At 41.8% G+C, this 14,518-nt stretch overlaps 2 protein-coding genes across 2 annotated transcripts; one reads left to right on the top strand and one right to left on the bottom strand.

The window, feature by feature from the left end:
* Positions 1-1,485: 1,485 nt before the first annotated feature.
* bmp10 (bone morphogenetic protein 10) lies at positions 1,486-6,231 on the top strand. Its single transcript, XM_044196601.1, has 2 exons — positions 1,486-2,693; positions 3,230-6,231. Exons 1-2 carry the CDS (start codon positions 2,297-2,299, stop codon positions 4,309-4,311), a joined length of 1,479 nt encoding a protein of 492 aa, XP_044052536.1. The 5' UTR covers positions 1,486-2,296; the 3' UTR covers positions 4,312-6,231.
* Positions 6,232-6,991: 760 nt separating this feature from the next.
* Positions 6,992-14,428, bottom strand: ch25hl3 (cholesterol 25-hydroxylase like 3). Its single transcript, XM_044196605.1, has 2 exons — positions 13,348-14,428; positions 6,992-10,496 (listed from the first exon to the last, which is right to left on the bottom strand). Exons 1-2 carry the CDS (start codon positions 13,905-13,907, stop codon positions 10,121-10,123), a joined length of 936 nt encoding a protein of 311 aa, XP_044052540.1. The 5' UTR covers positions 13,908-14,428; the 3' UTR covers positions 6,992-10,120.
* Between the last annotated feature and the right edge of the window lie 90 nt (positions 14,429-14,518).

The following is a 14,518-nucleotide window of genomic DNA, read 5'->3' as shown; positions in this document are numbered from 1 at the left end:
CTGAGAATGCAGTTTGTTTAATTAAAGCTGCACTAATCAATATTTTTGTATCACCAAAGGCTCAAATGACTATGTGTAATATGAGGGGTTCTTTGTAGTGACAAACCCACACAGAATTATCACTGCAGTTCCCCTCGGCTCGGGCCTACAGAGCATTAGTGTCTTTCAGCTAGTTTTACTGTTTTGGTTCCAGACGCAGCAGGCAGCTCTTCTAAGCAAAAGAATGGTGCTCTGCATGCCCACCAAACAGCGGCCTGCCAAAAGTAGCGACTAGCTGGTGAACATGAGGAGCATTTAGCCCCTAAAGCAAGGGTTCTTCCCTCAGGAGTTGGTGACCAAAATCAGAGCTAAACGGACAGTGACATAAATGTGTTGGGCGGCCAGAAACACGACTCCTAATGAATGCCAACATTGCTCCGTGTCTGCTGGATGTGTAATAGGCGATTGTTTCAACACATTCGTCATAATGACTTTACACTGTGGAAATATGTCAATGTTTTTTCATATGATACTGCTTTAAATATACCCATTTTAGTGAGCCTGGTATTGCATATTATCTGCAGCAAAGAAACCATAAGCACTGAGCAATGCAGAGCCCACCGTATCATAGATAAGGGACAGAAGGAAAATGCTGGGAAGAAGAGAGCAGAGCACAGAGGAGAGGACAAAGAGAGGTCTGTTGGAAGGATCAGTCCAAAAATAGCAACCCTGGCCTTCATAAATCCACTTTTGTTACACCCTGAGGTCCGTAATACAGACCATATGGATGGGATTGACTGTGTGAATGTGTGTATGTTCAAAAGGACATTATCAAGCCTTCTTACGGCCATCAGGAAGATGTGATAGTCTGTTGTGGCAGCAGTTTAACAGAGAGACAGATAACAGCATGTCTGTCAACTGTCAACCTGGCAGATGAGTGGCAGCGGCAGGAAAAGCTCATTCCTTCCCATCTCTGTGACGCACCGCAATCAGGAGTGTATCTGCAGGTCACACAAAGAAGCTCAGGAATGAAGGACAGTTGGGCAGTGGGATGAGGGTTCAGGTGATGAACCAGTGCCAGTCTGCTTCACCATGTACAGTATATCCATACATTCAGTAATGACTTGTTAGATGGTGGAAGTCTTTCTCCATGAGTCACCCAGTTTCCATACCCATCACTCCCTAATTGAGAGGAATGTCTCATAAAGCTATGTGTATGTGTACCCTTCATGAAACTTTGAGAATGTGCATCAACTATTCTTGCATTGTACATTTTTTAAAGGAGCCTCTTGTGCCCAGATAACCCATTTCAGACACAGTGTCTACTTACCAGAAAAGGAAGTACACACCGAACATTTAAGCCAGCAAAACAGGGTGTGTGTGTGTGTGTGTGTGTGTGTGTGTGTGGGGGGGGTGGTTTCCTTTGTTGACTACTTAAAATTTTCTCCAGACTCACTCAGAATCTTTCATTCTCGATCATTATGGTCTCACACCTCATTGCATTTCAATTTCATTTGGACAAGTGTTGTCTAATAGATATATCCTTTTACATTCAATGATATCAACAGACCCTCGGTGTATTTTGTCAAAAAGAAATGGTCAATGGAGCCTAGACAGCAGCTCACAGAACTCCACCATTTACAAAGCAAATAAACAAATGAAGAATATCAACACTGGAGCACCCACCCAAACAAAATAGCGCTTCCACAAGGAAGAGGCTACAGGACAGTGTTTACAAAATCCTCATTAAGGAAGTTGTGAGATAACACACGCTCATGTGCATCACACAAAGTTGAAGGCACGCACGCACGCACACACACACACACACACACACACACACACACACACCAGCAGAGACCATAAGCACTGAGCAATGCAGAGCCCACCATATCATAGATAAGGGACAGAAAGAAAGAGCTGGGAAGAAGAGAGCAGAGCACAGAGAGAGACTGACAGAGTTGAGGACACAACAGAGATGACTCGGACGGACAAAGCCAAGCATCGGCCACCCTGTCACCGGAACTGCAGCCCTGTTGCAAAGGACATCAAAAGGTGTGCATGAGAATAAATGCTGTGAGCTCTGGAAGAGAGCAGTCGGAATACAAACTGCAGAGACGCTCACACTGGTCAGTGCAAGGGTCAACAACATTACTACCATGGAACCAGAACTTTCTTAGCCTGCAGATGAGCTGACCACAATTTAAGTTAACCTTTGGATTAAGGCGTTCAGTTATCACATAATTTTGTCTTACTGCATCAGCTCATCTATAGACAATCCCAGGCGGCATACAATAGAAAGCTGCAGACAGTTTTTCCCATGGCGAGCATTTGGGTCTCTCAACTGGGAACCATCTGCAGCTCCAAGACTTTGCTCTTGGTGTTTTCCATCCTGCTGAGCCAGGGGCCTCTCTGTGGACAGAGCAGCCCGATCTCCAACACCCATCAGAGGCATCGCTCTGCTCCGGTGCTTGGAGGGGTGGTGGATCCGTCACTGCTGGAGCAGGACAACAACATGAACATGCAGAGCCTGCTGGAGAGTCTGAAGGAACAGTTTCTGCGGACTTTCAACTTGTCTGGCTTGAGTCCTCCTCCCCTGCCTCCTGGAAGCACACGAGAAGAGCCACCTGAGTACATGATGGAGCTCTACAACCGCTTCGCTAATGACCGCACCGCCATGCCCACCGCCAACATCATCCGCAGCTTCAAAAATGAAGGTAAAGATCCTCTGCTCTATATGATGATGCCCCTGTTGATCATATAGATTGATTAAAATTGAGAACTACTTTTTCTTTCTTAGCTGCTGCCATGTTTAGTGAACATCTTTCATTTAAATATTATTTGTATTTTCGTCATCACACTAGCCTGCAACGCCAAAGAATGTAAGCAGTGAAAGTGAGAACAAGGGTCTTCTAGTATTTATGTGCAGTTTTTGAGTAGACTGTAGCTTCAAGTATGTATAAACAAACATTTTGTTAATTAAATCCAAGCCTTACTGTAGTCATGACTCTGATATTTGTTACTTCTCTTTGCAAGGCAATGTTCATATAAAAATGCCAATCTTATTCTGAAATGGAACAGCTTGCAAAATTAAGATAACAGTTAAATTTAGGATGAAATTGAGGATGAAATTCTCAATAGGGTTAGGGTAAGATAGGGTTAGGATACATCGCAGAACTTGACTAAAAACCTCATTAAAAAGACTACAAAATGTGCATAAGTTTAACTTTGACCATTTATTTCTCTTCCCCAGATTCATCTCCCAGTGTTGTGGGAGTTGGAGGAGTGAGGCGTCACCCACTCCTCTTCAATGTGTCTGTCCCCCATCATGAACGCATCACAGCAGCTGAGCTTCGCCTCTATACCCTTGTCCAGACTGACCGCCACCTCTATGCCGGTGTTGACCGCAAGGTCACTATCTACGTAGTGGAATCGCATGACGGAGATGACAACATGACTGATGAGAACACTGTGAGAGGCGATGGATTCAGAGGAGGAGGAGAGCGGCTAGAGCTGGTGGAGTTGGTTTCACGACAAGTCTATAGCACTGATAATGGCTGGGAGGCCTTTGACCTCACTGCTGCTGTTGAACTTTGGCGTAAATCTGACCTTGGCACCACGCACCGGTTGGAAGTGCACATTGCCAGCATGGCTAATGAAGATAATGTTCAAGGTGTGACAGAGGACAACAAAGACAGGAATCCACCTGAAGGGTACATGAAGATTGACACCAGCTCTGAGGAAAAACACAAACCTCTGCTGATTGTTTTCTCTGATGACCAAAGTAGTGATCACCGTGATGACAAGCGCGAGCTGAACGAGATGATTGACCATGAAACCTCTAACATGGTTCTCCAGAACGACTTGGGGACAGGCCTGAATGGGCTGTGGGGGGAGCTGGGGAGGGACAGGGATGAGGGAGATGAAGAAGCTGAACCAGATGAAGAGGACCTCATCCAAATGCGCTCCAATCTGATCTACGACACAGCATCCCGCATTCGTCGCAATGCCAAGGGAAACCACTGCAAGAAACAATCTCTGTACGTAGAGTTCAAAGATATTGGATGGGACAGTTGGATCCTGGCACCCACTGGTTACGATGCCTTTGAGTGCACCGGCCTATGTTCCTTCCCACTGACAAAGCACGTCACACCCACCAAGCATGCCATTGTCCAGACATTGGTCAACATTAACAGTCCTCAGAAGGCGGCACGAGCTTGTTGCGTGCCCACCAAGCTGGACCCCATCTCCTTGCTGTACCTGGATGACACAGGTGTGGTCACCTACAAGTACAAGTTTGAAGGCATGGTGGTGGCTGAGTGTGGCTGCAGATAGTCCAAGCTTGGAGAGAGTTTAACTCTTCGTAAAGTCTTACAGTGAGAGGAAAGACACAGAACTTATTATTAATAAGCTGAAAAGGAGATAAGGCAAAACTGTCTTCAACAAATGGACAAATGTTGGAATCTCTGTAAGGGTTACTCAGTGAGATTGGAAGTGCACAGTCACTATTCATGAAACTATTTGAGCTCCAAATGGATGGGTGTGGACAAATATATGTTTTAAACAGCAAAACAGAAATAAGTACTTCATCTTACATGGCCAAAGCCATGAATATCAGTTGCCATCTCATCTTTCAGACAGTGTGAGAGAGACAGTGTATCAACATGTTCCCATTAGTGATGCCAAGGTGTGTCCTCATACCCACAAGAATAAAAAGGCACAAGATTTCCCAAAGGACTGAACCAAGCACATCCTACAGTATGTGCGGCCTGGTGGGAACTTGTGGGTCAGTTGTCCCCCTCCCTCTCACATCTCTCTTCCTCTCCACTTATCTCTGGCCTCCCCACTCGATGCAAACACTAATCAGCACTTCATGTGTCCTGGCGCAGTGAAATGACCTCCATGAGGCAACCTGACAACACATGAACTCTCCAGGCCCACCTCCTGTAGCCTCCTGATACGTAGGCGCTGTGCAGGGGTCCTAGTGGCAGGGTTATCTATCCCAACCCTATTTCCCACTTCACATGCCTCTTTTCCACTCCCCTTAGCTACAGCGATAGCAAGGTGTGGGGGGTTGAGAAACATGTATGCCACCACTCAGGCTGGAGAACTGGACGCCATTCTGAGCAACTTTTGAGGTGGTGGGATGGGGGAGTGGGACAGGACAAGGGGGCAGGGGTTGTCCACATTCCTAGGCAACAAACACTCTTAACTGACTCAACTCACTGACCTAGCATCATGTGACCCTAACATGTCTCTGACTCCTCAGTTGAGTCGTTCATCACTTTTATGGTAAAAATTGCCTTTTTGGACAGTTATTATCTAAAGGTTAAAATCAAGAGTGGAAAAAGGGGGCACCTTGTTGTGTTCCCTTTCCCAAAGGAAATACAGTTACAGAAATGCAGTTTCTTTTGTTAAAAGCCTTTTGATACCTCTGCTGCTTGTGTCAAATAAAAGACTATTTATTGTTCTAATTTATTAATTTTTACAACAGAGTAGATAACTATATATGTAAATTTGTAAGTTACTTAGTGTAGAGCAGGTTTTGTATCTGTGACAATGCATTTGCAGCACAAAATTAATTTTCTTGGGAAGAGAAATGGTGACAATTTCTAAAACAATAAAGAACTACTTAACAAATCCTAAAAGAGTCTCCTTAACTATTAATTATTCACTGATCCTTACTGTTTCAGAAAGTTTACACACCATGTTATTCAAAATGTCATGAGGATTATCTCATATCAAGATAAACATAAATATATGGAGCTAAAATGCCACACTGATGTTGTTTTTCACAATTAATTGCACATGTTCTATTTTCCACATAACAATTGTCAATCAAAGCATCTTGGTCTATCAACTTTCCTTTCCATTACTTTAGGAAGAAGCTGCTAGACCAATGATACAATGCATTGCTAACATTCAGATCATTCAGTCCGACAGTATCAGCTCACAGGTCATAGTTCATACATGACACACAAACAAAGAACCATGGGAAACTGAGTGGAAGACCCGCTAATGAACAAAATGGATGGCCTGCTGCACACACTGACAGCTAGCAGATGCAGACAGCTGTGATGGAAAACCTGTTTGTGAAGAGAAAATGTGAACAAAAACCGAACAAAGATCTGGACTCCAATATCTCTTTCTGTTCTCACTAAATTTTCTATGAATGTTAAACTAGATCATTGAGCATTGTGTTGTTCTTTTCATGTATCAACACACATTGAAGATAAATAAAGGATACAGATCAGATTCATGCTCTGAAATGTGACAAACTTTCTATTATTTCTTTATTGTTAAGAATGTGTCACACTAATGTTCTATGAAAGGTGACACGTCTGTGCAGCAGAATTGAGGTCAAAGATGAAAATCTGCAGGGACCTAATATTCACTCATGCCCAGCTACTTTGTAAACTGGTTAAAGATACAGTTCGACATTTTGGGAAACACACTCATCTGCTTTCTTGCAGAGAGTTTGATGAGAAGATTGATACCACTCTCGTGCCTATATGCTAAATATGAGGCTACAGCCTGGAGACAGTTAGCTTAACTTAGCATAAAGACTATAAGCTGGAGGAAACAGCTAGGCTAGCATTGCCCAAAGATAGAAAAGTCTGCAAATAAACATGTTAATCTTGTGTGATTAATCCATATGAAAAATGAAGTGAAAAACAATTTGTAGTTTTATGCATGTTATATGCTGGACTATTTCTTTGCTAGGCGCAAAAGTCGCAACTTCCTGGAATCTTGTCATCACTGTGAGGTTATCAGGTTGGTGAGAATTATTGCGCTTTAGAGGTGCTGGTAGATGGACTTTTTACCTTTGAACAGAGCCAGGCTAGCTGTTTCCCCCTGTTTCTAGCCTTTATGCTAAGCTAAGCTAACTGTCTCCTAGCTGTAGCTTCATACTTAACGGACACATATCAGTGTGGTATCAATCTTCTCATCTAACTCTCAGCACGAAAGCAAACATTTCCTTTAGAAGGCTTTTAAAACCCATGACCAATGTTAATGCAGTTATTGTAGTAATTTATTTAGTAACAGTAACAAAAGGTAGGTGAGCAGTATGTCTGGGGTAAATATAACATATGCAATAATAATACCATTGCTACATTGTTACGAAATGATGATTATGTAATGCTTCTGCTACATCCTAGTGTACTGTTTTGACAAAAGGTTTATTTTATTTTTGTGGACCACCATACACTAAAATACTAATAAGCTACAGCACGTGCTGTACATACACTGATTTCTCATCTATATGCAGTCAGACAGTGTGTGTCATAACTGAAGTTGCAGTTTTATAAGCTTGTGTTGGCTGTTCAAAGCTTCCTCAAAAACTTCTTTGGCAACAGCCCACTAATGACAAGTGCACTGAGATGTTTCAGAAAGCAAACAAGTTGTCTAAAAGTGGTTACAGACCAGAGGGCAAGAACCTCAGGCGGTGTCAGCTATGTAAAGCTCACTAATTGAATATTTACAGAATGGTGGAAGAAATATGAATCTGGCCTTTGTCACTGAATGGCAAATGTTCAGGAATTATGATGAAATGGGAAGTCTTTAGTATTTGCTCTGATGATAAGGACTGGTGGAGAGTGCTCTGTGCTTTCTCTCTCTCGTTTTGACATGGCTCCATCTGTCGAAAGATTCTGGAGTTTGTGAAGGATTTAGCCTACGTGATAAATTTAGGAGCACACCTTACAACAAGTAAACAAACTTCCCCAATGTACAGACGGTTCAAAGTGCCTCAAAATCCTGTAATGCTCCAGTGCCTGACATCATGACGTTGGCTGCAGGACGTCGATGTGTGTCTCACTGTGAACGTGTGTTTTGGTGTGTGTCATCCAAAGCTGCATGACTCGCCCTGACTCTGACGTGGGGTCTGTAATAGGGCCTGATTGTTTCCGTTTTGGGTCACATGTTTATCATTCCATCTTTTGGCATCACCACCACCCAGTACTCATCTTTTGCTCTTTCCTCGAATCTCTTCATTTCCCAGGAAAAGTACACATTGCGCAACTATTACTTTGTGGTAATATGCAAAAGTACCTCCAAATGTTCAAACACCTTTTAACAATTTGTATTTGACTCTGATGTTGCGCAATTTCAAAAAGGCCATTGTCAGTAATAAAAAACAGATGTTCAGTGTAGTTCTCATGCTTATGCAGGCCCCAAAAAAAACCAACCCTCAGACTGATTTCTCAGCAAATTAAGCTCAGCGCAAGTCAGGACAAAAAGTACTCTCACACAACTGCCATTCTTCATGACTTTCACTAGCCAGAGACCCTCAAAAAATATATTATTAGTCGTTAATGAGTAGGCTGATTAGAATAATCTAATTTGTAAGTGTTGAATTACTACATGTTAAAATCATGCTCAAAATGACACATCATTGCGAAAGTAAAGTAATAAAACATATATATATATACATATAGTCATTAAGTGTTGGACGCCATATCTCACTGTGATGTAGTGTAGGAAGCTTGAGCAATCTCGAGCTCTTTGCTACCCATCCTCTGGCATCATCCCAGCTGCATTCTGTTGAAAATAACCGTTGAGGATGCTGTTGTTACTGGATTTTAGGGGGGTTGATGAAAATGCCTCTGTAATAAACAGACAACTGCAAATGGTGACAGAAAGGTTTCTCATCCCTATAAACACGTGGTTTTGATTGTTCAAACGATCCCTGTGGAACCGGTTTACAGAGAACGTAGACAGCTGAGAGGCCTAGAGCATACAAATACTAACCACACAAACCACAGCAGTACAACAGAAACCTGAACCTGAGGCGAACAACAACACACTAAGTCTTTGTTTACCTTTCATATATTTCCTCATGTTTATCAAGCCCAATACTTGTAAGGCCTTTTGTATAGAAATGATGATTCATGAAAAAGGTTTACAATCACATGTATAGGACCAATATAGCATTGAATATAGCAGAGTCTTCAAGAAAATACTATCAAGACAATATGGTACAAATTATATAACAGTTTTGGCTCAAAGAGGAACGTTCACTTCAAATATTATTCTTACATTGTAGAAAGTTCCACTGAAATAATTAGGTTTTGCAAAAACTAAAGACTTACTTTACCTTTCATAAGAAATGAGACTGATATCAATTCACTTAGTATTATTAAAGGAATAGTTTGGGGAAATACACTTATGTGCTTTCCTGGCAAGTGTAGGATGAAGATCGATACCACTTTTATAACTGTATGGTTAATATGAAGCTACAGTCAACAGCCAGTTTAGCTTAGCTTAGCGCCAAGACAGAAAACAGGGGGAACAAGATCTGCTCACCAATTAACACATTATATATCATTTGTTTAATCTGTACAAAAATGTGTGGTTTTACAGTTTGTTATGTGCCGGTCTATTTCTTGGCCAGGTGATTCCAGTCTTTGTGCTAAGCTGACTGGCTGCTGGTTGTAGCTTCCAATTTACTGGGATATTGATCTTCTCATCTAACTCTCTGCAAGAAAGCAAATAAACATATTTCCCAAAAATGTCATACTATTCCTTTAAGCAGTTTGTAACGTAGCCTGGCATGAGAGAATATCAGCTCACTTCAGATATTCACTCAGACTCACATATGATCAGCACTGACCAAAATAAATGTGTCACAGATTATCTGCATTACATCTACAATATGACAGCACATAAATCCATCTAAAGACACACCCATGTCATGAGGACAAATCATCTGCACATTAGGTCAGGCAGTTGTTCATTGTTCCATTGCCCTGATTTTTTTGTGTCATCTCTGCGCTCTCCTCATCTCGTGCTGCATTCACTTGATATAGAACAGCTGTAGATATACATGTTAAAATGGCATTGTCAGCTGAAATTGTAAATACTGCAGGTGAACATGATGTTTGTCTCTGAACTTAGTGAATTCTGAGAGCATTGACAAGGAAACATACAGTATCTTTAGTCTTGTTTATGGAATTATAAAGATATGTGACTGCATTGGCAATGGCTGGTTTGCTGTAAACTGTAGGATCACAGATTCCTCATGAAATGTGCAATAAAAAGCAGATCAGGAACAACCAAAATCTGCAGAAAATATCCTTCAGTGCATCTTGACAGATTTGCTGGAACTTGAGCAATCCCCAGTTTGCTGCATGCAACAGTTTTGTCACTCTGGACGTGAATGCAGCACCGATGCACGATATGTGCCAAAGAGGTGGTCCCAGTGGGTGAAGTAGGGGGCATAGTTGCCGATGTAGATACTATGGTGGGCTTGGTGGTAGGGGGCTCCTCCCAGACAGGGCAGCAGTCTGTGCAGAGCCCAGGGCAGGTCGTAGCCACAGTGGTCCTCCACCGCCAGCCAGCTGTTGACGAGGTGGAAGAAGGCTTCGCTCAGAGGGTGGCAGCCCACCAACCAGGCGCTGCTCAGAGCCAGCAGCAGCAGAGACAGCAGCTCGGCTGAGCTGGCGTCTTGAGCTGCCAGAGCAAAGGGTATGCGGTTCTGGTGGTGCAGCTGGTGGATGTTAAAGTAGAGCCAGGGAACTCTGATGAGGAACAGACAAAAAGCTTGTGCTTATACTGTTACTGTAATGAAAAATCACTACCATATTCACAGAATGGTATAATGTCACTGTGGTAGTCTACTCAGAAGAAAGTTAGTTCTAATACTTCTACTGGTACTACTACTACTACTACAGTACTACTACTGCCGCTGCAACTATTACTAATGATGTTGCATCTTATTGAAAGACAACTGTCAGGACACCTGTGGTCACCTAGCAAGTTCAGGTTAAAGGGGCACTCCACTGACTTTACACATGAACATCAGTTTACTCGTCTCTGGTGATGTCCTAGTGATGTCATCAGGGTTGTCTCAGATTGGACTTGAGATTTTTGAACGGATAGCCTGTGTTACAAAGTGGGGAGTGGAATTTGAAAGATGTGATTATTTACCAGGTACAAAAGGGCTAAATAAAGATGTTTCATTATGGGGAATGCAGGATTTGGTGCTTTTGGAGCAGGATATACTAGGGACTGAAAGTCAGAATATCTCAGGCTTTGCTGCTTCAATGTTCATCATTCTCTTTTTTTTGTCTGTCTCTCACAAGTCCCCCAACTTTGTGGAGATTCAATACTGAATCACTTGAGTACCCCTTTAAAAACAATGCATGTAAATTTGAAATACCTTAATTATGACATATAGCAAAGAATCTCCAGCAGTCTCTATATAGCAATCTGTTATAACAAGTGATCCTGAAACATAAAGTGAATTCGGTAACATTTTATTTGGATAGTCCACCTACAGATAGTTTATAAAGTATTTGTAATATTTCAACTTTTTCACTTTGTCTGCAGATGTTTAACAAATTATCAATAGAGTATATGTGACAATTCATGAACATAACCCTAACCAATATGTTTTTTGTGCCTAAACCTAACCAAACCTAGGAAACGGTTCTATTTGTGAAACAGTTGAATCTTTGAATCTCAACTAATAAGCTGTTGAAATGTTACAAATACTCTATAACCTATCTGTAAGCAGACTATCCAAATAAAGTGTAACCGTGAATTCTAACAACAACAAAAAAAGGCTGTAACCATCTGGCTGCTGATTGATTATTTATACATATATGGGTTAGAGGCAATATTACTTAGAAAACACAGCATGTTATTGGACCACACAACTCATCACATCACCTTGGCTGTGACATGAGATGTATATGTAGATAGATTTGAACAAATTATTTCAGGATGGAAAAGTAGAACAGCATATATCAGTGGTGCAAGAAATACTCAGATTAATTAAGATTACTTAATTAAAAGTAGCAATACCACAGTAAAAATACTCCATTACAAGCAAAGGTCCTGTATCTGCAAAGTTTTATGTAAGTATAACAGTAAAAGTAAAATGCAGGCAAAATGATCTCTGTCAGAGTATTAGTATACTATTGGATTGTTATTACTGACGCATTAACATGTAAGCAGCATTTTAATGTTGTAGATGGTGGAGCTGATTCTAGCTATTTTATATAATGTTGGGTGGTTTAATTGACTGCGTGAAAATGCATTGTAGTTTATACAATCATTATAGGTTTTTAAATCTTACACAAGCTTAACAGATTTTCACGTTTTGTTCTACGACATAAAATACGTCAGTCAATACCTCCCTCTTGCATTTTGAAGCTTTTACGTGTCTTAAAGAGGTAAGCGCGTGAAATCACATTACAAGTTGGAAGCTTAGTGGTGGTGACGTTGAAGTCATGTGACCGCGGTGTAGTACATTCACAGCCTAACATTAGCTTTTTACTTCTGGCAATGACATTTACGCTTCAAAGATCATAAAATTGGTGTTCATTTGTGAAGATTATCTTGGTGAACAAAACGTGTCATAAACTTGTTTGCCACAGAGCTTATTTTCTGCAATCATCCAAAATCCAATGAAAAAATCCCATTTGCTTTTTGTCAAGGGGACCAGGGCGATGCTAACTTCCGGGTTGGCCTTCAAAAATATGTCACACTGCAACACTCTATGCACAATAGGCTACTGTGGAGCGCTGTGGGTTTTAATGGCATCCCTACAATGTACTGGACTGTTTGATTGGATTAAAATGTTTATCTAATGTCTTATAGTGTAAGGATGATTGAAATGTCATTTTACAGTTAAGTGTTGCAATATAGATTATGATTATGACTATGATTATAAAATGATGGGGAAGAAAGGGTTACCTAAAGCTAGCTAGCCATGTCCTAAGATCACCTTAGATAACTTGACGTGAAACCCCAGCGCACAAAGTCACCTATATCTACAGCTAATGTATAATTATATGTTGCTAAATGAATTCATTACTCTATCACGAAAGATCCATCACTTGATATGACTGAGTCTGACTCTCACTCCACTGACCATGAATAATGCAGGTTGTGCAAAGAACTGGCAACCACTGGAATTCAATGGAAGTGGGGAGGGGGAGCGCGTCATCTAGTGGCCGGATGTTATCAATGTGTACCTTTGGTACATTACTTGAGTAAATGCACTTAGTTATTGCGACCACTGATTAATATGACCTATTGATTGACAGAGACGATGAAGGAAACATTAATATTTTTGGACTGAAGCTGCAAACAGCTGATATTTTGCTCAAGTAGGTCTACATGCAGGCTCTTTCATGCTTTCTATTCTTGGCCGGCGGAAAATACTCTAAAACTTCACTGGGGAACTAAAACTCCCCAAGGAAACAGAGCAATGATGAACAGCTATGTAGGTCTACTGGAGGCTATAACAGAAAAAAGATCAGAACCCCAAACTCCAAGCTACAGCATCACTGATCAGCAGTAAAATAGGTGAAGCCCAATCACAAAGGCCTCCCTAACATAACACAGGTGCATACTGCTCACCTGTGCATGGATAAGTGCCATATAAAGAAGAGCATGTCAAAAAGAAGAAAACATGCGAAGACTTCCACAAAGAGCTGCCAGCAGGACGGAGCCAGCTCCGGTAACGTGGGGCTCCTCAGCGTCTGAAACAGCGCGGTGACGGGGAGGACGGTAGACAGGTATCTGTACAGTACCCTCCAGAAACAATCAACCCATCGAAGGAGAGACGGCGGCGGACCCGAGTCTGCAGCGATCCTCCACGACCTGACCCGCTGACTGACGCTGCCCAGCGCGTCCAGCGCGAGGAAAGGTGTGCAGAGCAGGACGTGCGTCAAGAAGGCGTAGGACGCAGGCAGGTAAGGGGAGAGCAGGATCTCCTCCTGGCCTGCTCTCACATACTCCCATAGCCCCTGGAGGATAGGCGCGCATGCCTCTCCACGCTCTGTGGCCGGTACGTTCATCACGGTTTTCACCTCTTCACCCCCAACATCGCTAATTCTTACCAAAAAATAAAATAAATAAATAAAAAATTCTAGGAAAAAAATGCTGCAGTTTTTCCCTTTCAAAACTAATATTCTCATATAGGTTGCATTTCTCCACTCTGAATGTACTCTAGAGGGATCTATCCTACATAAACTCTCTTCCAAACACTGTAGAAAAAGGTAATTTAGGTGCTTTTCCTCTGCTGCTGCCACGATTCTTCCAGAAGGCGAGTCAGACTGCTGAAGAAATCTTCTTCATACGGTGGTAGGAGGGGCCCCGCATCCACACGGATTAATGTATAAAGCTAATGAAAACCGACTTTCTGTCCTATTTCTTTAATGTCGAAAGATTGTGTTGGGGGGGTAGGCTAATCCCCCAGAGGGCACGGTTCAGCGTAACACACTTGAGCCACCCACATAAAGTTTGCGACTGGAAATGGTGGGGATTTCTGAAAGAGAACTGTCACTTTAGAAGACCATTTTTTTTCCCAGCGATGGGGAGGTCTGATTATGATCCCAGAGACAGAGAGATTACACTGCTTACTCTTCAGCCATGACAGAACTGACAAACAACAAAACAAAAACAAAATGAGATGATGATGAATGAATCAGAGAATTTTTTAAAAGCCATTTAAATCTCATTGCCTTTTAGATTTTTGTGTCTTGTCTTCATAAAACAAACAAACAAAAAAAAAAGATTTAAGGAGACA

This window comes from Siniperca chuatsi, linkage group LG5, assembly GCF_020085105.1.
Source record: "Siniperca chuatsi isolate FFG_IHB_CAS linkage group LG5, ASM2008510v1, whole genome shotgun sequence".
Lineage (NCBI taxonomy): Eukaryota > Metazoa > Chordata > Actinopteri > Centrarchiformes > Sinipercidae > Siniperca > Siniperca chuatsi.
The sequence above is the reverse complement of the archived record's forward strand: the minus strand, read 5'-3'. Positions and strand labels throughout refer to the sequence as shown.

What these genes read in the sequence shown, in the direction of transcription:
- bmp10 (XM_044196601.1), top strand. Translation starts at nt 2,297, where the DNA reads ATGGCGAGCATTTGGGTCTCTCAACTGGGAACCATCTGCAGCTCCAAG. An exon ending in CCGCAGCTTCAAAAATGAAG is followed by an intron (nt 2,694 to 3,229) that starts GTAAAGATCCTC and finishes TCTCTTCCCCAG; the next exon opens with ATTCATCTCCCAGTGTTGTG.
- ch25hl3 (XM_044196605.1), bottom strand. Translation starts at nt 13,907, where the DNA reads ATGAGAATATTAGTTTTGAAAGGGAAAAACTGCAGCATTTTTTTCCTA. An exon ending in TGGCACTTATCCATGCACAG is followed by an intron (nt 10,497 to 13,347) that starts GTGAGCAGTATG and finishes GTTCCTCATCAG; the next exon opens with AGTTCCCTGGCTCTACTTTA.